The sequence below is a fragment of the Ambystoma mexicanum genome, chromosome 1p (genome assembly GCF_040938575.1).
Source record: "Ambystoma mexicanum isolate Mex_15411 chromosome 1p, UKY_AmexF1_1, whole genome shotgun sequence".
NCBI classification, from domain to species: Eukaryota; Metazoa; Chordata; class Amphibia; order Caudata; family Ambystomatidae; genus Ambystoma; species Ambystoma mexicanum.
This window is the reverse complement of record NC_090921.1, coordinates 1,143,645,265-1,143,672,042: the sequence shown is the minus strand read 5'-3', so window position 1 is coordinate 1,143,672,042 and position 26,778 is coordinate 1,143,645,265. Positions and strand designations below refer to the sequence as shown.

General features: G+C 43.8%; 1 protein-coding gene across 2 annotated transcripts in view; it reads right to left on the bottom strand.

Annotated features, from left to right (window-relative positions):
• Window positions 1-245: 245 nt before the first annotated feature.
• Window positions 246-26,778, bottom strand: part of LOC138449947 (p53 apoptosis effector related to PMP-22-like) — a 129,531-nt gene continuing 102,998 nt past the window's right edge. For both annotated transcript variants that reach the window (XM_069604804.1, XM_069604805.1), the window contains one exon: window positions 246-4,196. In XM_069604804.1, the coding sequence (XP_069460905.1) occupies window positions 3,856-4,196 (341 nt within the window). In that variant the 3' untranslated portion in view covers window positions 246-3,855. The remainder of the gene's footprint in view (window positions 4,197-26,778) is intronic.

The following is a 26,778-nucleotide window of genomic DNA, read 5'->3' as shown; positions in this document are numbered from 1 at the left end:
AGGTTCAGGAAGAGTGCACCAGTGTTAAGCAGCTGGTGGGAAACAGCCCTTTATAATTGTGGAAACTAGTCAATTCAGTTAGGAAGATCATTTGATTGATTTTGGACATCAGTCCAAAAGTATTCTGTACAAGCAAAATATTGGAGAAAGGTGATACATTGCCCCTGAAGAAGACCTGTGTTCTTAAAGGTCGAAACGTGTGTTGGCAGGATTATGCTAATCACCAATAGAAATTAAATAAGGACTTGAAAACAGAACAGTTTATTGAGATTTCTCATTTGCAAGAATCAGAAAGTATTACAACTGTTAATCGACAGTGACTGTTTACTTGGAAGGAATTTAATATTTTCCCATGCGCAGTGGATAAACCAATACATTAGTTGACATTATACTGTGTGTTAGGTTCATGAGGGGACCCTGAGTCTGGATTGGCAATCCTTGCAGCAAGGACATTTACTTGATTGGATACAAAACTTAATTTATCTAGCATTCATTTTCATTGATTTGCACATCAGAGTAGCAGTGCCCCTTGGGTATATGTAGTTGATCATTGAAAGCATTTAGAACTGCAGCACACATGTTACATAGCCTCAAAGGGGGCATGGTATGTGGAGGAAAATGATAATATATTCAAATTACTCCTTAAACCGTAGATGGGAAATGTAAGTATACATGAATTTAAATGTAATTGCAAAGAGTATGCTGCTTAAAGAAAGACTGGGCCTAATTCCGAGTTTGGAGGTAGCCATTAGCACCATGGCTGCCTCCAAAATCTGTCCGTGTCCGGGTTCCTTGAATGGGGATTTGCCGGGTCATTCCAACCTTGGAAGCCGGGTAAGTCGCCATTCAAAATACCCATCCCCATTCCCATTTGAGCCCCCATAGGGCTCAATGGGAATGCGGAGGGAGCTAATAACGGGCCTGTTAAAAACAGGCCCGTTATTAGCTCTCTGGTCCCTTAGCGTCTCCCGCTAAGGGCAGCTGGTAAAACCAGCCTTCCTTAGCGGGACCCGCTAAGGGACCTCGTAATGCGACGGTAAGGGGTTAACGGCACCGGCATCCTTACCGGCACCATTAACCCCTTACCACCGCACTCGTAATGAGGCCCCTAGGTCTCCAGATTCAGTATTACGCGTAATACATGAATCCAGTTCAAAATGTTCGTTTCTAGGCAGTATGGAGAAAAGGAATGTGGCAACTAACAGCATATTTACTGACACGCTTGTATCCTGCTCGCTTAGCAAAATCATTGAGAAATATGCTTATAATTCTAAAATGTATATTCAGCTACATTGATAAAGTTACTTCAAACACATGCTCTTCAAAGGAGTAAAGTCTTAATCCTGTTGAAGGTACACATCAGCTATTGTGTTAATTTTGGAGAATGTAATACTCCTTAGTGTGGTCTCTAAATCGTCCAATGGTTCCATTGAAATCAATGTGCTGAAAAGTTTTAAAAAACTGTAGATAAAGGGGTAGGGTAGCACAATCTTGAATTGCATGGGGGTTGAATGTTGTTCTCTGTGTTCATCCTGCAGTGGTGCTATTAAATATTTGGCAAGCCAGCCTAATCTGAAATCGAGCTCTGCATTAGCTTTCCTAGACACCTTCACCCATACTAACAGACAATGTAGTGCAATTTAAATCAGAGGACATGTGCACGTTTTTGAGGACTAATGGTATTGAACACTTCATTCGTGCGATTTATTACCCCAAAATGAATGGTATAGTTGAAAGGATGAACAGGGTCATCAAGGAAAGTATTTAAGAGCAGCAAGTGTTGGTGCTGACTGTAAATGAGCAAACAGCAGCACAGTGAATGCCCACATATTCACAACACATAGAGCAGTGAGAATTTCCATGATTTATTTACTGAAGAGAAGAAAATCCTAAATCAAGTTGTATCCCCATACCTCAATGGAGCCAACTGGGAGCATGAAGAGATAGAAAAAGGGGTCATGGCAAGACAAAATCCCAACAAGATAAACCATGAGAATCGCAGAACCGTAGAAATCATAAACAACCAGTTAAGGGATTGTGTCACAAGGAAACTACCCCAATAATAATGTAGCCCCTATTGCAGTAGGGCTAACTGTAGCTACGATACTATGAGGTTATTATAAGGTTCTAGCTAATCAGACCAATGCGTTACCTATTAGCTGACAGCTAATAGAGCCAACTATAGCAGTACTCAGAACCAACTAAGATAATTCAATTGTTGCACACAGCCGCTGGGACAAGAGATAGCAAAGTCTGGAATCTCAGCAGGGTAGTTAGAGACAAGCTAGCTCACACTGGCAAGGAACAAAGCAGTCACTTGGGCAAGACATATCACCAGTATCCTCGCAGAGCTACTGGAATGGACATAGGGAATTAAATTAAGAGCACACGATTAAATATAACAAGACAGTGAGAATAAGACCCAAGTATTTAGAAGACTATAGAGAGTAATTCCCCCTCCCATACATCATCATCACACAACTAATCCACCCACCACTACACCAATAACTGCATTTGGATAATGAGTGGGATGTGTGACATCACAGCCTACATCCCAGTGGAGGTGCAGGGTTGAGCTGGTCATGGTGGGGCAACTGAGAAAGGAAAGACACCCTTACCAAATGGACTGCTCATTGTCCAATATTGAGTCACTATAAATGGCTTGGAGTCTAGGATTGTGATTCGGTCAGCCAAGGACTCCTCTGGCTAGTGCAACTAGAATCTCCCTTTAAGGCTTAAGGCCTTAGACAATGCAACACTCTCAATATACACATTGAGTAACTGCTGCCACGACATATAATTACTGCTCTTTCTAAGGCTAAAGAGAAGGCAACAAAGGCAACAGATTTAAACCAGTCCCTCAGGCTTTTGTCATTAAGAAATGAAACAGTGATCTCAGGCACTTAGTTCTGAACAGCACTTGCTATAATGGCTCAGTTATTCACAGAACAGTTTGCTTTAATAATACAAATAAAGGTATGTGCCATTAAGCATATGTACTGCTTAGTTGTGATTTCGCACAATAAAATGTTGTCTCTAAGGATCCATGGGTGTCAAAATTGTTTGTTTTAATGACATTCAGATCTACACGACGACTCGTTGTCTTCCCAAGCACTTGTGAGAATTAACCAAGATGGACGATCTCACCGTGGAATGCCCTAAGTCCATTATCCGCTGTAGGTGGGTTCAGAGGAAAATAGTTTAGTTGTGTCTCACTCCAGTTTGATTTTGTGTAAATTAAATGCTCCCATGCCATGTCACCAATGATCGTTACGCACTTTTTGCAGAAACTCCGTATTTTTTGGAACATTATGAACATTATGAACAGCCACACAAAAGAGCTATAACATGAGAAGAACATACAATGCCTACCAGCCTCAAGACAGCATACCATAAATCAGTGAGACACTAGCCTAGATTTATTATGAGATTGCCCAAGTGATGAAGCTTCTAAAGACTAAATGGGATGCGTGTTAAGCAGTGATGTGACCGTTTTTCATCCTTTCATCAATCGTCTGAAAGATATTCCCGATTTCCCTATGATCCAGCCAACCTCTTCTACAGTTCCGTTGCAAGAATGGTTGTAGATGAATAAAACCCAAAGCATTTGCACTTCTCAATTCTTCACCCATACCACTAGCTGAATGCATGTACAACTCACAATGGATGGAGGTGGAGGGACATATTGGAAATTGCAATTAGTGACTTTTGTAATAGAGCATTGTTGGTATTTGAGTCACAGTGAGGCAGAGGCAAAGAGTTTAGAAGCAGTCGCAATGAAATGCTCATTTCCATTAGGGTTTTACAATATAGTGGCAAGAAGTCATGTAGAGACATGTGTGGCTGGCAGGTCCTTTAGGACTTTGGTGGTAGCTGGTGCGGCCCTTGCTCTCCTTGCGGCGGCTGATATCCTTCTTGTGGCTGATATGCTGGTTGTGTCTGATATCCCTGTTGTGGCTGATATCCTGACTGTGGCTCATAGGCCATTGTAGGTGTCTGATATGTTTGAATTTGCCCTTGCGGTCCTGGATATGGAAGGATAGCCCCTTGGGGTGGTGAATAGGGGGGTGGTTTGTTTTCCTCGTGTGGTACACCTGGGGGCCCAGTCACTCCTCCTCCTCGCTGGGACCTGACCCTCTCTAAGAATGGCTGTTCTGCTGGAGGTTCGAGCTGGTGATCGATTCTGCAGATAATGGCTGGTAAGAGAAAATGAGATTGGTAAAGCTGAACATTGAAAATAATAGTAGTAGTAGAAGTACAACTTTTATTCGGAGGACAAGCGACCATCAAATTGCAGTTTACAATACAAAAGATGAAAAACACAATATTACATAGACTCCCACATTGATCTCTTTAAATAAGACAATTGTGAATAAAATACGCATACAATGATAAGACCAGTAAGCCCTTGTGAGAACCACAACGTACAGACACCCCCCCCCCCCATCTACTGCTTTCCCATTTTTTCACTCGTACACCCCAACAGTCTCTTCTTGCGTGTGGCTCTTAAGAATTTTGAGATCAGTAACACATGTTCAGGAAGGGTGCTGCATTTCAGGGCTTGTACGGCTAAGGGGGTTGGAAAGTGTGCTAGATGATTCCAAACCGGGGCAAGCCAACACCTCCTTGAAAATAATGTAGATACAAAGATTAAAACAGTAGAAAAGACAGAACTGTCATGATTGCAATCTTCTTTTTCAAACCATACCTATGCAATGCCCCACGATTAAAAAAGGTGCGATAACAGGCTAGACTTCATCAGACTTGTTTGTTCATAAAGCATAAAGCATAAAGCAACACATCGTTTGAAACTATGCCCAAAATAAACAGACCCCTCCCAGTAGGTATCACAGCCAGATTACATCATAGTCTACACATGTAGTTTAATGTAAGTTTTGTGTGAGTACCTTCAGCAATTTGAGCGAGTGTGACTATGAAGTGTATTTGACTCTGGGGAGTTCAGAGAAGCACAGATGGGCGTTGGGGACTGTGTGGCCAGCCATCCATGGTGGGAGACTCCTGCCCAGGTCACACATCAGCAGACTGAGTAGTCTGGAGCAGCTTGGGGCACAGTGAGGCCCTGAAGAAAGCAGCTGGGGCCTTGGTGGAGCTGGGACCTGAGAGGACAAGAAGGCCAGTGATCCAGACAGCGTGAGGGACCGGGGCTGGCTACGTGGCTGCAATCTTTTGACAGTGGGCTCTTGCCCTGGCTGATTTACATTATATAGCATCGGCCCGCGTGGCACCTCTGGAATTGGGCTCTGGCCCAGATAGACTTACACTAAGTGCCAGCGGGCGTGAGCGATGTGGGGCATGCCAAGGCCCTTTAGGGGACCACTGACATTTGGAGCAGGGCTCTTTGGCTGGGCGTGCCTCATTAGTTGTCAGGGGTCCACGGTGGCTGCCCGCAAACCGGGTAAATCTGACAAAACACAGCAAAATCTTACTTTCGAAGGAGTCTTCCTCCATGAAACCCAAGTCACAACACCAGTTAGAGGCATTGGAGCCGATGGAAGCAATGGCGGGCGGAGTCGCCCGGGTGCCGGAATTGGATATAAGGGAAAAACTGTTGGATCTTAAGGTGATCACTGGAGGGCTGGACTCCAAGTTGGCCTCTGTTTCTTCCAAGGTTTATCTCCTACAGCACCGGCTGGACAAGCACGGCGACCGCCTGGATGAGTTGGAACAGAGAGTGTCCGGCTGCAGGATGGTTCAACATCGCTCATGGCTAGGGTGTCGACCCTCGAGGTACAGATTAAGTCAGTGACAGCCAAAAATGAGGACCAGGAGGGAAGCGCCAGCATGAACAATATCCCTGTAGTGGGCATTAGAGAACATCAGGGGGAGTTCAAGATGGAGGGATTTGTCAAAACTATGTGTAAAGAGATCTTTAGTGGGTCCGAGCTTTCCCACCTGTTTGCGGTAGAGAGGGCCCACCGCATACCGGCTTCACGACCAATACACGGGGCGGCTCCCCACCCCATCATTGCTCACCTCCTGAATTACAGAGACCAGGACACGATCCTTCGTTTGGCTAGACTGAATTCAGATCTTCTGTATGAAAGCGATAAAGTCCAGATCTATCCCAATGTCTTGGCGGCTCTGCAGGCTTCAGGACAGTCCTTTGCGTGGGTTAAAGGATGTCTCATACTCCATGTTGTTCCCTGCGAAGCTCCGCATTCAGCATGATTGGAAGAAAAAATTCTTCATGTCCCCGGAAGCGGCATGCTCCTTTTTGGATGAGATTGGCGGGCATCCTCCCCCTAACAATTCGAAGGCCCGGAATGGTGATCGGAACCGGGGTTGAGGGGGCTGGGTGGACCCCTGAGGTTGGTTTCATGACAATCGTAGTGCAGTGAAATAATTTGGTGATTGAACAACTCTTGGGGTGCTGCTGGCTTCTCTAATCTGTAGGCCAATGTGCCTTAGAAATGTGTGTACTACCTACGAGTGGAGGGGCCCACAGCATTGGTTATGGTTCATGGTTATGGGTGGTGGGGGGATCCAGCCGGTGGGTTGGGGGTTGCCCGTGGGGTTGAGGGGTGGGCTGGATGCAGATTTAGGAGAAGTGGGGTTGCAGGGTTTGATTAGGGGATGAGGAGCGGGAGTTGGGTTTGTTATGTTTATCAGGAGTCTGATTCCTAACCTGGTGTCTCACTATTACTCCTGTTATATGGTGGCTGGCTCCTCCCCAATCGGCGACGAGCTCAGGGTAAGGGGGAGACCATCCCTGTCCATTGTGCGACGGTGGAGAGGCATTTCAGGTAGGAACATGGAACATTAGGGAGGGGAGCAGCCCCTACAAGATTAGGAAGATAGCACAGTATCTCAGAAGACACCGAGTGGAAGTGGCTTTCATCCAGGAGACCCACCTTACACCCTCATACGAACTTAAATGGGGATCCCCTTGGGGGTGCCACTGGTACTTCTCCTCTTATTCTTCCTACGTGAGGGGGGTGGCCATCCTAATAGGCAGGGGTTCAAATTTTGCTTCGTTCCAATGGCCAGAGATGATGAGGGGAGGCCTTGTTGGTATGTCGTGTCCTGGAGGGCATTCTGGTGACGCTGGTGAACTCGTACACCCCCAATGTAGACAACGCTAATGCCTTCGACTGGGTGATGATATAGCTTGCCGGGTGTCAGTGCGCTACCATTGTGTGGGGTGGAGATCTAAATTCAATCAAGTTCCTCCTTATGGATAGATCAGTGGTGGGTCTAGGCCCTGTGTCTAAGGCGAGACAGAAGGTGCAGGAAATATGCAGTACATATGACTTGGTGGATGGGTGGTGGCATCAGCACAGGGACAAACATGATTACACTTTTCACTACTGGGTTCACGGTTCCAGTTCTAGGCTGGACTACTTAATGGTGTCCTGCGAGGCAAAGCTCGCTTGGGGTGACAACTGGATTCTCCCTCGCACTTTGTTGAATCACTCACTGGGCTTCTGGAGTGCCTTTTGGGACAGGAAGGGGGAGGGGCCCACTCTGACAATTCAAATCTGATACACTGCAGGACCCGGTGTTTTGCGGGATGAGATCCAGTGCTGCTTTGATCATAACGAGGGCTCCGTCTCCTCGCCAGGGCATAGTTTGGGAATGTTTTAAGTGCTATGTCACAGGGGTGTGTATGGCCAAGGAAAATGGGATTCTCCAGGGCATTAGGGGGGACCTTGCGGCAGGTGAGTCGTGACTCAAACAGCTGGATCCCGATATTCATCAAAAGCGGACCCCAGGACGTTGGCGGAGCTCTGCAAGGAGCTTGACAGCTTTAGGGCGATTGCTAGCCATGAGATTCGGTTCTTGGGTCGAGGCCATCAGATCCATTCTACAAACCCGGTTGCTGATGGCTGATAGGCGACCTCCGCAGGTGGAGTGTATTAGAGACCCCCGGGGTGAGCCCCTGCACACGGAAGAGGACATTGCAATGGAATTTCTTGCATTCTACAAGCACCTATATGAGTCCAGATGCTTGCAGGATCTGGACAATCTGCAGCAATATCTAAAGGAAGTGGAGCTGTATTGGGTGGATCCACAACTCTGCAAGACCCTCAACCAGGAGGTCTCACTAAAAGAAAGTTTAGAGGTATTTAAGCAGCTCTCGGGTTCAAAGCCCCGATGGGCCGATAGTCTAACTAGGGAATTTTACAAGGTATACGTGCCTATTCTCACCCATGTTCTCCTGCGGCTATTTACAGAGTCACTGGCTGTTGCCACTCTCCCCCCTTGCTGCATGAGGCCAACATTGTGCTTTTACCCAAAAAGGGGAAGCCGGCCGTGGACTGTGCCTCATACAGGCCTATCTCCCCAATCAATGTGGATAACAAAATATTTGCTAAAATACTTGCAAACCGTTTGCTCTCCCTAATCCCAGGCTTGGTGCTGGCAGACCAGGCCTGGTTAATTCCTGGGAGGAATATCACCTATGGACTGTGCCATTTTTTGGGGTCCTTACAGCGATTGAGCAGATGGGCCAGGTGGTTGTGGTTTTTCTGGACGCACAAAAGGCCTTCAACTCTATCGAGTGGTCCTTCCTGTTTGCAGTACTCCAGAAACTGTGGATAAGCACTTATTTTATCAAATTGATCTCCCTGTTACATGTTAATCACTAAGCAAGCATCATGGTGGGGAGGCCGAAAATTGAGAGCTTTGATATGGGGAAGGGGACACGACAGGGTTGCCTGCTCTCCCCACTTTTATTTGCTCTCGCAATGGAGCCTTTGGCGGTGATTCTGTGTGAGCGTCACATTCAAAGAGGATTGATGTTGGGTCCTCATAGGTTGGATTATCAGATGGCATGGCTCTCTTCATTGATGACCCAATGAGGAATATGAGCCGAGTGCTGCGGGAGGTGCTGAGATAGGGGGAATTCTCTGGTCTGAGGAGAAAACACATTAAGTCGGTGGCGTTCCCCCTTATGGAGGGGACCAAATGGTTAGAGGATGCGTTTGGCCTCAGGTGGCAATCTTCTGGGTTCCGTTACTTGGGGGTGGAGGTGTCGCATAGCCGGGATGATCTGTTTCATGACAACCATTGGAAGACAGGAGGCATTGGCAAGACGGCGGACACTTCCACTTACATTTTTGGGTCGCATCACAATTGTAAAAATGATTGTGCTCCCTAAATTTGTATACCTTTTCGTTAATGTTCCCCTGTTATTGTCTGGTGGTTTCTTTCTATGACTGCAGGGGCTCACCCTTGATCTGCTTTTGGCGGGTAAACCTGCAAGTGGAGCATACACCATGTTAATGCAACCATTAACAAGGGGGGGGGCCTGTCTCTACCAGATTTGGAACTGTACCATAGTGCGGCACAACTTCCTCAGGCATTGGTATGCCACCCATTTTGTGAGGCCACATGTGCAGGTGGAGAGAGCGCTTGCTCCCCCGGACCTGCTGCGCTCCTTGATCCTCAGGGAACCCCTGGAATATTGTTAAATTTACCTGTGCGGTCTGGCACAAAATAGCAGGGATGCTGGATGTCCCTGTTTTGTACTTGTCCCTCCTACCGATACGACATATGCAGGGACGTAATTTCATCAAATTGCCAGGGGTAGCGGAAATGACATCACAGGGCATGATGTCATTTGAACCCACCCCGAAGTGACATCACGGGAGCGATGGAACACAGCCTTTTCCCCTTGACAAAACAGGAAGTGGCATCACATAGCATTGTTCCTAAGTACACTATGAAACATATGGTTACAATAACCGTGTAACGTGATATACATTTCATACAAGAATGGATCACCATATGCATTAGCTGAAAAAAAAACATGCTATAACTGCAACTTGAAAAAAGCAAAATACATAGTCTGAAATGGATGCTTATTCTCCTTTAAATGTGTTTAGGGGGAGTTTGCCTGCATTGTGAATTTGAGGTGTTTAAGAACAGCCTAACTCAGTGACTTGCACCTTGAAGTGTGCCTGAAATCAACTTTTAATGAGTCTAGCAATTATTGTATAGAATTCCAGAAAGGCAAATTAAGTGTTATTCCTATTCTTTCTTATGTAGGGTCACTCTTCAAAGTGTTACACTTGTGGAACCCCCTGTTTTTTTTAAGAAGCCTGAAAAAGAAAGCCAGCCACTCCATAAACAAAGAGCCACATGGCATTGACCACAGCCCAGGAGCTTCAATTTGTTAAAAAAAATAAACACTTTTTTTTTAAATACATTTTTTTCGGGGTAGCAAGGGAGACCACATGAGTAGCAAGGGAGACCTCAGGGGTCGCAAGGGAGACCCCTGGTGACCCCTACATGACGTCCCTGGACATATGGCTGGGCTCCCTCTTAGAGGCAAGCAGATATATCTTCAATGGGTGAACAAACTTGGCATAGTCATCTTCGGGGATCTTTTTGTCAATGATGAAAGGAGAAAGGGGCGATTCAGCTTTGGATATCTTTCTTTATTTTCGAGTAAGGCATGCGCTCAGGGCTCTATTTCCCTCCTTTCCCACTCAACCCTTCATGTGGCCTTTATTACAGAGGGTGATCCAGTCCCAGGGAGAGGGCTGCTTGGTCTCACGGATATATAACAGGATTATACATGACATAGGACGGGAAGATGCTGAGAAGACAGTGGGAGAAGGCATTGGGCAGGTCCTTAGGCAACGAGGATTGGGCATATGTGTTGGGACAAACCCAGAAGGTGTCACTGAACTCTAAATTCAAGTGAATACATTTCAACTTCTTACATCAGGTCTATCATACCCCGGTTAGGCTTCACAGGCATTTCCCCTCCACACCAGACACTGGAGTGGCTGGCTTTCTTGTTCAGGCCCCTTAAAAAAAATAAAGAAATAAAAAAGAAAAGGGATTCCACAAGTCTAACACTTTCAGCAGTGACCCTAAATAAGAAGAATAGGAATACCCAAAAATGTGTCTTTCTGGAATTGTATGCAATAATATCTAGACTCATTGAAGGTTTATTTCGGGCACACTTTGGGGGGTGAGTCACTGATTTAGTCTGTTCTTAAACACCTCAACTCAGCCTTTCATCCTTCTGAGGTTGATAAATGAGTACCAACACAGGATGGGTGATATTGTATGTACTTTTTTTTCAATATAAAGCGCTTAAGCGTAAGTGCTATATAGTAACACATCATTATCATTTGGTCATGGATGTCTGCTTTCATTCACAGTAATTTGGTAATATGGGCCTATAAACACTGATCATAACGATACATATGACATTCCATTCTTGCATGAAATGTATATCACATTATAGTGATATCGTAACCATATTTTTCGTTGTGAATTTACGAACAATGCTAAGTGTTTCAGTATCTTTTCAGGGTGTTGTCAAATGACATCACTTCTTATGATGCCATCAGAGGTCAAGTGTCATGTGATGTCACTCATGCTACCCCAGGCATTTTGGTAAAATTATGTCCCTGTCCAGTGTACAGGGGTGGTTGCAGGACATTGCATACTGTCAGGATGTGGAGCCTGCTTTCATTTGAACTTTGCCACTGCATGCCCAGCCGCCGGAGGTTTGGAATCCCTATGTACAATATTTGATTATAACAACAGGCTAACACAATTGGGCGGAATGTTTGGTCATGTCAATATTTCATGCAGTTTTGGTGCACTGTGTACTAATCTGGGTGTGCGGTGGGTGGGATAGGACTCCTTGTAAGTGTATGTTTACATTGTTTTTTTCTGTTGAAAAACCAAAAGTAAAGTTTTGTCAGAGGGCCAGAGGACTTTGTGGAGTCTTGCAAACATGAAACATAGTGATCAGAACTGGGAGAAGAGAGAACCTGGAGGGTTCCAGTGTTTAGACATGGACACTATCAAGCACCAAATCAGAAATGGTGCAATTTTGTAAAGAAATTCTGTCTTCCTGGGAAAAGGGAACCGTATGGAAAATATGAAAAGACTGAAATCTTGGCATAAAGAACCTGCAGAAAGGCTGAGGACTGTACTAAGCAAAATTGATTAACTCTGAAAGTCCAGCCATCTTAGAAAAGGGATCAAAGTGTTGGGCCAGGCAAAAGGCAAGGACAGCGGCTATTGCTCTGGCCTCCTTTTTGTTATTGTTTCTGAAGTGGTTGGGCCAGCTAGCTAATACGATTTGCACTAAGGGCTTTTTTCTTTCGGACTTTTGACAAACACCCTTCCCTTTAGTTTTTTAGGCAGGGAACTTCCCCTCTTAGCGTTAGGACTAAATAGGCATTTCTTATTATTTGAATAAACACCCTTGAACATGTCCCAACTTAGTCCGGCGACTCCTTTGGTCAAGCCACAGTGCCTACAAAAAAACAATCCATGCTACAGAGGCCCTCTGGAATCTACAGATTTCCCTGTAGGTCAGTCAAACCCTACAACAGGACTGTGACATAGCATTAGTTCTCTATGCCATACCATAAGACAAAATCCAGTTCCATTTGCATATCAGTTTGAACCTGCCCAAAAGAGCATTTTAGACTTAATGGCTAGCAGCCCCAGGCACTTCTTTCTTCCTACTTAAATGTCATCAGTAAGGGACGGCGGTAGAGCAGCTGACTCTGTAGGCACAGACAGCAAGCAGTCAATGTTTGGAGTCCTCTATTAATTCAAAGGAAAACCCCAAGTGATTAATAATGGGCCAACAGTGAGTAGTCCCATAGAGATTGAACACAAGCCAACTAGCATGTTCCTATTAACTACAGCAATCATTCTAGCAGAAATCATTCTAGCAGAAATGACCTCTCAGGAATAGATGTTTGTTAGGAAAATTCATAAAGTTACATGTAAGTCATTTGTAGTTTTGGCTCCTGGGTGGAGAATTAGTACCTAGTTATTTGTTCCTGAAGCAACGAGTCCTCATATGTTCATATAGACAACATGTCTGCTGAATATATAAGGGAAAAGGGCTGTTAAGTGTTTTGTGGATCAAGGGAGGAGCCTTTGTCTTAATTGGGGCCTTTACCGGTAGCCAAAAAATTGTTGCTTGAAGTAGGAAACATGTTATTCGCTAGGCATATTAGTTTTCTAGGCATATAAGTTATACATTGTACAGCAGAGATTTGTGGCACTTCAAACAGATGGCTCACACACGGTTGGGCACTGTTACATCCCTATTGACCTTGATGTCTTATGAGCACTGAGGTTCAAGCAGTGTTGTGGAAATAAAAGATTACACTGGTCACATTACTCACAATCCATCGCATAACATTAAGGTGTTTGGGGGGGTCAGAAAGGGGTGTATTGTTGTTCCGCTCTTGTTTAATCTCTATCTATCTGATTTGGCAAACTCAGTAACCACTCACTCCCTGGTTGGTCCTAAGGAATGGCGGGCAAACCATACATTGGATTGCTTATGCCGATGGCATTGTTTTACTGGATCACACACCAATAGGTCTTCAATGCCTCTTGAATGCCTTTGGCAAAAATGCCAGGGAAAATGATCTCCTGGTAAATCCCCAAAAATCCAAAATGGTTGTCTTTAAAAGACTACAGAAGATTGCTCCTCAATTCAAATGGCAACTATTGGAGCAACCGGTGCCACGTGTGAAAGAAGTCACTTATTTAGGTTTGAAACTACATCCAATCCAAACGTTGAGCAAATTGGAATTGGACATGGAATTCAAACTGGTCCCTTTGGTGGCTCAAATTAAAAAATGCTATAATGCATGTTGTACGTTTTCCTTGATCCCAATAATAAGATATTACAAAATGAAAGTAATTCCGTCATTGTTATATGATTTGGGAACCTGCTTGCATTCACAGGCTCTAAATTGGTTGAGGATAGACGGCACATTTGGACTCTAAATCTTCCCAGGTGCGTCCCAATTGTGAGTCTGAGATATGAACTAGGCCTTTGTTCCATAAAGGTGCATATGGATTAGAAAATCTGTACAGACAGTGTATCCGGAGGCTGACTCTATGTACGAGGAAATTAGTCGTTAGATGATGAAAGGCTCAGGTTCGGTCTTGGTCCAGATAAAACTACACTAACAAAAGATTGTATCAATGTAATCGTACAAGTGATGATTTGGTAGCAAGCCCGATGGGTGTTAAGGATGCTTTGTTGCGATTGGACTGGATTGAAACCATCAACCAAATGCAGGGACTTGCAATCGCAAAATCTTTGTCGCACTATGACAAATTGTGCGGCTATCTCTCAAAGGACCTGACACGCTGCCCAGATAAAAATCTAAGGATGGAATTCTTAAGGCTGCACCTAAATTTGATCAACACAGGGGAAATTTGAGCCTCCTGTGGAAAGCGTCTATCCAGAGACAGCTCCTGCTCTATATGCAATAAAATGGTTGTACAAACTTTGAGGCATATATTGATAGATTGCAGGAGCACTGTTGACTTAAGATGTCGTCTCTTTTGGCTATGCATGGATTGCTTCTGGGACAGGTTATCAGCTTGCCACGAAACAGGGCTAACTATAAAGGTATTGGAGGTATTGGAGGTGCTAAGAACACTGTTTCATTTTTACTGAAAAATTAATGAATGGTAGTTAATTAATCTTCCTTTTTTAAAGTGGTTTCCTTTATTGAATGTTTTAAGCGAATTATGTTTTGGTAAATCACATGTATTTTGTGTTTAATATGTGAAAAGTTGACTGTATGGCTATATCACAATAAAATAATGTATTAAAAAAAAGTTTTGTAACTTATTATGAGATTCTATATTGAGGACACTGGTTAATCGAGCAGGCTGACCTTAGGCAACTATGTCTAAGTTTCCTGACAAATGTTGAAGAATATTAGTGGAGTCTATTAAACTGGAGGAGATCAGCATTGTGTTTAACTCATTACTTAGTAACAAATCTGCTGGTCCTGAAGGAATTTTGGTAGAAGTATACATTTTCAAAAAGATGTTGGTTCCACGACTTATTAAAGCCATCAGAGTGGTTGGTAGGGCTCATTCATACTGATACTTTTGGTGCACAATCATTTTTCCCAAGAAAATATAAATCCACATTGATGTTCCTCATTCCATCCTAAAATCCATTACACTCCTTCCTCCCTCTATAAAAAGTACTGAACTTTGCTACCCACACTCTCTACAACCTACACAGATCCTCCCAGACCTTAACCTACCAACACAAAGCTGATTAGCTTTCCATGGACAACCGTTCCCTTTTCAAGTTCCCTCTCCTATTCTACAAAGTTATCAATGGTATTGCTCCTCAATACTTGTCTGATGGTATCTGTCTATTTGCTATGTCTGTCCCTTCACTCCTCCTCTGCAATCAAACTAACTGACTCATACCCCCCACGATTCCGCTTTCTCTCGTACTCGCCCTACTCCATTTGAAACTGCTGCTCATTACAGTGAAAGCCACCCTCTCTGTGGATCTCTTTTGGCGATCATTTCACAAACGTGCAAAAGGGTGAGCTCCCCTTGCCCTCTCCCCCATCCTCCTCACTTTACCTCACCACTCCCTCCAGTGCAGCATAATAATGTAATAATGCACTTCTTTATATTTGTACAGTACTCATCTACAGTTTTAATTTATTGCCCTCAAGGTTAATGTTATCTTTGTAAGCCACCTGTTTCTTATAGTTGTATTGTTTTGTTTTGCTCATGGCCTATGTCCAACTTTGTTCATACCCAAATAATTGTCTCACTGCCTGTTCTCATTGTTTTAATATTTTGCAGGGATTCTTCTGGGTAGCGCCTCTAGCATCTGTAAAATTGTGTCGCTGCAAGTCTTTTTTGATCAACATTAATATCGCTCTTCAAATAAATACAAATAGAAATAATATTGACTTATGCTGGCCAAATCATTAACAAAATGCATAGATAATTTGATTCAGGAAAGACAATATAGGTTGATTCTGGCGCAACACACAAATGTACACAGAAACCTTCTGTGTTCTGTAATAAGTAACCAGGAGTACCCCAGCTGGTCTTATAATTATAGATGGTAAAGAGACATCCAAGTGGGCAAGCTGGAACTACAATGGGCACTTAGATGACAAATTAACATCCCAGAGTAATTTTGACCCCGGGTATAATGTTATATGAGAGGCTAAAGTAACGGTGGTGATGGGATACAGTTCATCACAAGATATTTCCATGCATCAAGGTAGTAAACATGGCTGTCTCCTGCCCCAACACTATTGTGCTCTATTCAGAACCTTTTCCCAAAGATGGGGCAATTTGTAGTGATCAAGCCTTTCTGGATAACCAATGTTGTTGATCATAAAACAGCACTCTGCAGATAATGCTCCTGCTGGGTAAAGTAGGCATAATCAGATCACAGCATTATCTAGATTTGTGTACATTTTAGAGTACAGCTGATATACCTAGTCCAGTCCCAGTTAAAGGCTTTCAACTCCATAGTTGGGGGATTTCAAAAGGGAGCAAACTACAACACAGCAAGATGAAATTACACTTTTGCAGGAGTATGCTGAAGGGGACTTGCACTTCCAAATCTCTGATTATATATTTGGGTAAAACTAATTAATAGCTTGCATGCATGCTTTTTTTTTATTAATGCATTACCCCCAAACTGCATTCAAATACTCTGAGAGTTTCTGGAATCTATGGGCAATACCTATGATATCAAAAGACTGTCCTAGTGGAAACCCCACCGTATAGATCTTTAGAGTTTTTGACTGTACTGGGGTGATATTACTAACAGTGGTTATGTATTCTCCCTAAACATACAAAGGTTCTTGGTCAGCAAGGGATGATTACCTGCAAAATGCAAAGTGGCTAAATATTGGCACATTTAATGAGTCAACTGTGTTGTGGCAAAGTAATATGCTCATTCAAGGAATTGCTTTAACAATATGGGTTATCATGCTGTTTTCTTAAAATATATATATATATATTTTCAAACCAGAAGCTGTCTCGCCAAAGCATAAATCATACATATCGAAGAGGGAGATATCAATCTGTTCATACTGTATGAGAAAAGCATTAATGGCCACATCTCTACAAGTCAATTCTATGATATGCTTGCAAAAAGTAATCAATTAGAAACAGACCCCGGTACATCTTGCTGGTGGAAAGTCTTTGCTGCAGAGAGAGGGGGCTGAGCATAATCGGGATAGCCTACAAGTGGACACAATTTTTCACGTGGTGATTGAATACTTGATACAACATTACAATAACATTTTCAATTGAGTTACGTGTTCATCACTTCTAAAGTACCGAATAGTCAGAGGCCTAACAGAAGGATTTCATAACAATGTGAGATTAAGCGTGTATATTTGTCGGATAGTACAGAGGATTAAATATTATCATCCCAATGTATAAATGTAAACATCATCACATTTGCCTGCTCTCTTATTAAGCTACCAATTAAATGTTGCCTCTGAACCATAAAACTGAACATACCTGTCAGTTTTGATAGGTCAGATGAATGGATCTCATGTGATAGCTATGTTCGCTTTGCGCGCGACACCTCACAGGAACATTTTCTCTCGTGAGGTTGACATCGATTTTACCAAGCGGCTAAAGTTCTTGTCTACTTTTAATATGACCACAATCTGGTTAAGCCCAGGTGAATCAGATTGTTTACGGATAAAGCTGGCAGTACTAGTTTTGATGTGATATTTGGAACACATTGATGCATTCATGGCCTGTCTGCAGCCTTTGATAGGTCCTGTTTGTTTTGGAATGTAACATTTTGTAGTTTTTTCCCAATTGTGATAGACGTGACAGTAGGGGTTGACCCATTTCGGGACAGCATTGTGGTGTTGTCTGTGATGCAAGTCATAAATAATCAAAAGGGCCTCATTATGAGATTGGCAGTGCTGGAAAAAATTCCCAGTAGTTCCATTGTTTCTGGAGACAAATCTTCTACTTTTTCTCTAATGAATTGGTGGATTTACCCCTCAGTATTTCCACCAGTGTTAAATCCTCTAAAGGTCCCCAATCGAGTCCTATGGACTCCACAAAATGGGGATTTACACAGCCTTCCACCACTTGTAATCTCATGGTAAAACCATGGAACATGGTGGCAGTAACTGTAATTCCATTTGGCAGTATTTCAGCAGATTTACCCCAAAATACAGCCAAAATTGTAATGAAGCCCAGTGCATTCTATGTTCTTTTGGCCTATTGAAAAACTTAGCTTGATCATATTTGAAGAGGAACATCTGACTTATTAGAAATATGTGCCAGGGGTCTCGAATAATACTTGCTCATTTGTCTCATTCAAACATGCAGGAGGTCCGGAAATCTTCAGTTGATGATGAAACAGCAGAGGAGTGCTCGGTTTAGCTTGAGAAGCCGGGGACAAGTCTATACACAGTTAGTTGATGCTTAATTCTGAAGAAAACCAATGGTGGCCTGTGAAGAAGATTTTTCCACTCAATTATTTGTACCTTATATAACCAAATTTTGCACTGCCACTTCTGTAGTTGGTCCAACATTTTCCTTATTAAAATATCTCTCGATGGGGGCAGAGGAAGGACATAGGGCACATGCTCGACATCTCTCTAAATTGACAGTAATGGTATCATTTTTACTGAAGTTATGTTATGTTGATTTATACTGTGTACCGCTGCCCTTTTTATGGTCTCCAGATGCTGCTTTGGTTCTGAATGGGAAAGTGGAGTGGGTTGGTTGGGGGAGAAAGCCAGAAAAGACAGGCACTGTGCTCTGCTGTTGAGGTGTGTAGAACCAGGAGTAACTGGTCTCTGTGCAGGTGTGGTTTGTAGATGTATTTTGTTGTGTACACCAGAAGCAAATTGTTGCCAGATGGGAGACATCCAGTGTTGGACCTGTCAGGTGTTTGCGATAGCGGGCGGGTTTGAGAGTTGGTTTGAGAGATGTGCGCTATTGGAGTGTTTTAGCGAGCAAGATTTCTATAGCTGTCTGAGGCGTGTATGGTCAGAGTTTACAGAGTTGTACAAATCTCAGAACAAGGTATTAGTTGCATATTCACAAGAATTGTAATGGGTTTGTGATTTAAGTGAGGTTTACACTCACCACTGATACAGTTGGGTGTTTACAGTTTCCTTAGCTGCAGGTTACGGTGGGGCATGTGATTATATTGCTCAGTTTCAAGTCTGATCAGGTGACAAATGGGTGTCTGTTCCGCAGATACCTTTTCTAGTTTACGAGGATATGGCTACCTTGTCTCAATTTCTTTTAAGGTGACCTGCTGTGTTGTTTTGGGTAAAATGGGGATCATTGCACCTCGATATACAACTTATTCTTTTAGGATTCAGATTGCTGTAAGTCTGCACACTTGACATCTTCTTTGAAGCAGATGCTGATGTTTGTCACTAACACCATTGTCCTTTTTTGCTTTCCATTATAGAAGAATGTTTTATTCTCTAAGTGTGCCAAAGCTTGTGTGGGCCGTTCATAAAAACATAAGCCTTCCACCTTCAGTGCCCAGAGTTCTGTGATCAGCAATATGTCACATGCATCAATTCTTTCTGGATTGCTGTACATGAGGTTGAAGGCCCATTTGCCCCACTCCTCACACAAGCCTTGGTTGAGTGGTGCAATCTAGTCAAGAGATTGGGCATGTGGGCAGTTCATGGATCCCAGCACACGTCATAACTTATTACGATTGACTTTATCAAACGCTGTGCTCAGATCCATGAAGGCAAGCTCAAACCCCTGGATAGGGGAAATAATATTATTGTCAACCACCCAGGCTTCCAATCTTGCTAAAATGACCCACCCAATGATTTTGAAACGAGAATCAAGAAGGGATATAGACCTGTACGAGGTGGGTAGGGCCCTTAACCCTTTCTTATAGATTGGTTGGATAATAGCACAAAACCAGGACACCAAATTGTGTCCCCAGCGCAAACTGCATTAAACCCAAAGCCAAAATTGCGGCCGGAAAATCAGACTCAAACAAAAAAAGATCATATGGTACATTATCTGGGCCCTGCATCCTATTTCTAGTCTGACACTTTATAGCTGTGGGAATTTCACCAACAGTAAGTACAATCTTCTCTTCTGCAGCTTCCCGCATCATTCGGGGAGGGTAGGCCATGCACGTCCCTTCAGGTACAAATCCACTAGAACCAGCACTATGCAGAGTGGAGAAATTAGCCAACCAAGCCTGGTCCGAGACCATAGTGTCCATGCCCTTAGGCTTATATTTATAAAATGGCCCATTGTTGACAATTTCCCCAAAAGGTTTGGAATCATTCCCAACAGATACCAGGACCCAGTCATCTCAAGTGGCACATTCAATCTCTTTTTTCCTGTTATCAGTGGTCTTTATAAAAGGACGGCCAGTCACGAACAATATCACTTTTCGAAACAAAAGGGTTCATCAACGTGATTAGTAACTTGGATTTAGCTCTCGAACAATCTGAATTGAACAGGGCCACCTGATCACTTTGTTTCCGTTTGCCAACCACAATAGTGACAGAATCTGATATTTTGGACATTAGAGATAACAATTCCATTAAGGTGGCACTCTGCTCACATGATCCTGTCAGCAGAGCATCAAACTCCCGCCAATTATCTCAGACTTTGTCCCCTCAATTGGCCCTCCTGCTCATTCGTCTGCCCTTTCACTCTTCGTACAGACCCATCTAGTTTCATTACTGACAGGTCTGGTGTCAGTTTTATGGTTGAGAGGCATCATTTAATTGATAGCTTAATAAAAGAGTGGGCACTATCTCTCTGTCTCACTTCCTCTCTTGCTGACTATCTCTTTCTCCCTCTTTCCCTTCCTCTCACAAGTAGCGTGGCACCTGTCAGCACCTGTCAGGTTTTACATGACACGAGAAGGCTGAGAAAGAAGAAAAGGCTGCATGTAGAATGTGTCAGGGTCTAGACACTGAAGGCATACAATGTTATGTAATGTATGAGAATGTCCCTCTGTTATGCTGAAACAACAGCCACCTGTCCTGCATACCTGTATGTGGATTTGTTTGTGTTATATTTGCAATTTCAACTGGGCATTCATGATATTGGATTATAAAATTAAAAGTAGCAACATTTACATATTGATGCCCTGTTTGCATGGAAGTACTTGTAAACCAATGCTGGGTATCGGTACATCACAACATTATCATCCTCACCCTTTGTTCAACTCTACCTCTAAATGTCCGCATAATTGCACTGAAATCATTAGTGTTGTTAATTAATTTGTCCACCTCCTTTCTTGCTTGATTCATTGCTTTTACCATTTGTGTGCATAATCGCTCTGTTACTATTGATGCTGCCGCACATTGCGTTTAATGCTGCCACCTCCTTTCATGCTAGAATCGGTTTATTACCAATTGCGTGCATAATCGCTTTACTATTGATGTTGCTTCACATTGCATTTAATGCTGCCACCTCCTTTCATGTTTGAATCATTGCTACTACAAGTGGTGTTTTCTATTAGCGCCGCCTGTCGAATATACTTGAAATATTCCCAAAGTATTTAAAGTGACCCCCACCTATTAGACCTGCGCCACCAATCTTGAGCTTACACCTAGACAACACAGCACTGTGTACTCACACTAGCCCGCCATATATGAACACCCCATTGTGCAGGGCCACTCAGATACATCACCACCCGTATCCCCACACCACACCTACCCAAATGCAACACCACGCAGCACCACCCACAGGTAACCATTACCCCCAGACCCTCAAACCACCACTCAAACAAGATAGTCACACACTGAGGAAAGGCACAGCCCGGTGCTACACCATCCTCTCCATCCTCAGCCTGCTCATCCCATTACTCATCAGAAGCACCTCCCTCCAAATCATGCCCACCAACACCTTCAACCCCAAACTTGCTACCAACAGCTAGAGCCTCCAAACACACACCCTCACTCCCAACATAACCTGCACCCAAGGCACTTACATACCTTACAAGACAGGCCTGGCCTGGCTCCCATGCCCTAGACATCACCCCCTGCCTGCCCCACACCCTTCCTCCCCAAACAGCCAGCTTTCCCAACTACACACCAAACCCCAAACAAAACCCGACCCATCCTAGGTCACACCCGACGCATACGTCTAACATCAAGAACCACACACACTATCAACCAAACACCACGCTCCACCACCATATATAATCGTAATTCCAGACTCTCAGGATGCACCCATCTCCAGCATATCCCCATCAGCAACCTGCACCCGCCTCACACTCCCACCACCGCCATGACACCCACAACACACAAAACCCTGGAAAACACTTCCATGCAAAACTACCAAATAACGAGCCCACAAGTCCACCACACCCAACCTTCCATCAACACCAACACAAGACAACCACTACTAGAAGCCCTACTAAATGTAAGATCCCTCGGAGCACATGCAATTGAAATTCATGACTCCATACTAGAGCTCGAATTAGACTTCCTGGCACTCACTGAAACCTGGCTGCATGCTGCATCAGGCCCTCAGATCACATTAGCACTCCCAACCGACTAAACCCTCCTTAGAGCTGACTGCACTGACACCATAGGTGATGGAGTAGCCATCATCCATAAAACCACATTACCTTTCAGGGAATGTAAACTAGAAACACTTAGCGGCTATGAAATTCTCTCCCTCAAACTAGCAGTCAACCCACAAGAAACCATCAACTTCCTAATAGTTTACTGAACACCTAGCGCCCCAAGCAAGCCAGAGTTAGATCTACCTCTTCTTATCACCCCACTACTGAAACCCAAAACTAAATACATTGTCCTAGGAGACTTCAACCTAGGCTTTGATGATCCTGCAGATAGCAAAGCGGCGGCCTGCAAAAAGGCATTCCAGGAAATGCAACTCTCTCAACTAGTCAACCCCCCCCACCCACTCCAAAGGAAGAATCCTATACTGGATACTCACTCTCAATACCACAGTAAGCATACTAGACATCCTCTAATTACATTGGACTGACCACTGCTTAATTAAATTCACAATAAAGATAGATACTGACCACAAATCCGCAAGTTGCAACCTACCACCTATACAAGGCAGAAATATGCGTAAACTCACCTTGGAAAATCTATACCCATTACTTAACAAACTACTTAACTCCAAACCCCAGGCCTATACCACCCCAGACAACATTGCTAAACACTATCACCAATGCTTAAAATCGGCGGTTGATGAAGTAGCACAGCTCAAAGCCAAAGTTCCCAAAATTAAACGCAGTGCCCCTTGGTTTAATAATGAACTCATAGAACTCAGAAGAGAAAAAAGAGCTTTAGATCACCTAATTAGAAAAAACAACTCACCCGACTTACAAACCAAACTATAAAAACTAACCAAAGTCGGTTCCCAGTCATAGGATCGACAAAAAAGGATCGGCGGGTCAAAGGATTGACACAAAAGGATCGACGGGTCAAAGGATCGAATTTCTTTTTTCTTTTTTTTTCACTTTTTTTTTGGGGTAAAAACCACTTTTTTTCCCTAAATGAAAACCCCCAAAAAATATATAATTAAAAAAAAAATGTGATCCTTTGACCCGTCGAACCTTTTGTGTCGATCCTTTGACCCGTCGATCCTTTAAATTCGATCCTTTGACCGGACACCACCAAAGTCTACAAATCCAGTGTACTTTCCCACACAACTGAGTCACTTAATGATCGTATAGCAGCCGCAGCCTCCAACACCAAAGAATTATTTATTATTATCAAAGAACTAGAAACGCCCATACTACCCTCCAACACCATAGCGCCAAGTAAAGCTTGGTGCACCACTATTCAGGATGCCTTATCCTTGAAGGTGACCACTCTCCAAAACAAAATAGCCGCCCAAAAAAACCTACTAGATCTTACCACCACGCCCCCCACCCCTCGACTACATCCATCAGCCCTAATGTACCGGAATTCCACTTTACACAAGTCACCCCTGAACAAGTCCTTAAAACAATACCATCCCTCAAGCCTTCGAACTGCAAAGGTGACAGCACCCCAGTGAAGGTAGTCAAAGAATGTGCCACCATATTAGCTCCCACCATCACCCACTTTGTGAATGAATCCTTCACTTCCAGCGAAATACCAGCCTCCATTAAAACAGCCTGGGTCACACCACTACTGAAAAAACCTTCCCTAGACCCCACAGTCCCTACCAACTATAGGCCCATAACAACATACAATACAATACAATACAATACAATACAATACACTACAATACAATACAATACAATACAATACAACAGAACCTTTCCTTTTAAAAATCATTGACAAAATAGCTTACACCCAAGTACAACGACACCTTGAACAGAATCACTTGCTAGGGGAAAGACAATCAGGCTTCCGCCCCAACCACAGTAGAGACAGCCCTTCTAAACCTCAAAAACTAGATGGATGCCATTAGGGACTCCGGCAAACTATGTATCCTCCTACTCCTAGACCTATCTGCGGCCTTCGACTAGGTCGACCAGGACAAACTCTGCCAAACTCTATCCACCAACTTTCATTTCTCCCACAAGGCCACCACATGGATAAAATCCTTCCTATCTGACCGCACTTCAAGAGTATCCATAGGAGAGGTTGCAGCAGATCCCATACCTGTACCACTAGGTGTACCACAAGGATCCTGCCTCTCCCCCACCCTATACAACACCTACACCAAGTTACTCTTCGCAGCATTAAACGCCATGGGAGTAATCTACACAAACTTTGCGGATGACACACGGATCCTCATCCCCATCAAAGGCAACCTGGACCAAGACATGGCCACTATTAACACAATTTACTCTCCATTGAGGCAAAGGCTTACAACAGCCTTTGCCTCAATGGAGACAAAACTAAGATCCTTATAGTTGGCTCCCCCAACAAACTCGGCAAACTCCACCCAGACTACACTTCCATAATGATTGACGGCACTCGCATAAACATCTCCCATAAAGTCCAAACTCTGGGTGTATACCTCGATTCAAATCTCACCATGAACAACCATGTTAGCGCCCTCGCCTCCTCAACCTCAACAGCCTACACCGTTAAACTCATCACACTCAGCAGGCCTCTCCTATCTCTTAGCAATTGCTTGACACTTGCTAGAGCACCTCTAAATCTAACTTAACCAAACTCCAGCTCCTACAAAACAAAGCTCTCAGAGCAGAGCTGGGTATCAAAAGAAGAGAACACATCTCACAACACAGAAGAGAGGCACCCTGGCTCCCAGTACAGGCCAGAATCCTCCATAAAACACTCACCATCACGCACAAATGCCTGTCAGACACGGCCCCTACCCACCGCAACAATTGCATTGCACGCAAAACCATATTGAGATCCCTTAGATCCAACGCTAATACCCAACTGCACATTCCCCGCTTTACCGCCACAAGAACAGGTAATTCTAGCTTCACCATCGCAGCCCCCCGCATCTGGAACTCTCTCCCACCACACCTATCCAATGAAACATTGCTACCCAAGTTCAAAAAACAACTCAAAACCTGGTTGTTCAACAGGTACTAATATTCTCTCATGTACCTCCTACCCCAGACGGCAAATTCTAGTAAAACTAGAACACTGTTATGGCATTTATTAGATCATATACATGCTATACTTCTGTACTAAAATGTATGCAACCCTGTCATGATAACTAAGATATGTTTCCTAAAACAAAGATGCATGTAACCTCAACTTGCTCACGAAGATATATGTAACTTACGCCGTGATACCCAAGGGTTTGGCCGTGTATCCAAATGTAATAAAATAAATAAATAAATAAATAAAACTATAGTTATCACCAAGTACATGAATTCATACACATGTGTCTCAAATAATATGCATGTTTGTATTCTAATTTAGAGTGGCACAATCATACTTTTTTGGCCCTGTTATTTTACACCCCTGGGTATTTGGGACTTGAGGGTATGTTTTAACATTATTGGTCTTGCCATGCTTGGTGGTACAGAGTGTGTGCCTTCATAGCAGGCTGTGAAAGAGGAGGTCTTCGTGCCTCAGCTTCCAATTTAAAATGTTATCTAACAGCTCAGCTAATAATAATGATGTGGTGACTGGCCCTTCAGCGTGCACGTTGTTTTAGCTGGGACCATTCTTTATGTGGCCAACACATATATATATACTCACAAATGTAACATGCAATCAACAACTGCAAAAGCCAAGACTATTGGCTTTGCCAACTCGTGTGATTACCTGTGTCCATATTTGGGTTTTAAAGATGCTCTTTTTCTCTTTAGGAAACAATAGCAATTTGGTGCCTGCACAGGCTAATCAAATTTACTTGGCAAAAGCCTTTGCCAAGGGCTGAATCTCTAATATCTGGAATGTGCTGCCTATAGTACTGTGACAAATTATCTGAAAATCAGTTTAGGAGAAGGTATGCAGGATTCTCACATTTTTCCGAGCAGCTTTAATTGATATTTATCTTAGGATAGTGGAGCAAAAGTTGAGCTTGTCTCGGCCAATCAGGATCATGGATTCTGAGCAAATTCAGTTCACTATTACCTGGCTCTCCTGGGCCTCTCCTCCTCCCCCAAAGACGCATTTCATCTGCCCCATGATTCCACCTTACTTTTTCCTCCGTCTACTCTTTGGCCATCATTACAAGTTTGCCGGTCTGGAAAAAGCTGCTGGTAACAACAGTTACCGGCACCTTTTCCGGACCGGCAAACTACAAGTCTGCCGGTAGGGCTGTGAACTACCGGCAGGCTTGACCTGCTCGGAGTTCTGGCCCCTACCGGCAAATTTTTCACTGAAGCACTGCCACTGTTACTAATGGTGCCAGTGCTTCAGGGTTCCCATTCCTGTGTAGGAATGGGAACTTACCGTTGCTCCACCGCCCGCAATATCCCAGTAATACCGGGATATCAGGCGGTGAAAACGGTCAGGCAAGTCTGCCGGTAACCTGCTGGTAGCACCAGCGGGTTAGCGGCAGACTCGTAAGGAGGGCCATTGAGTTTATGCTGTGTGCGACAGCACCTTTAACACCGCCTCAACT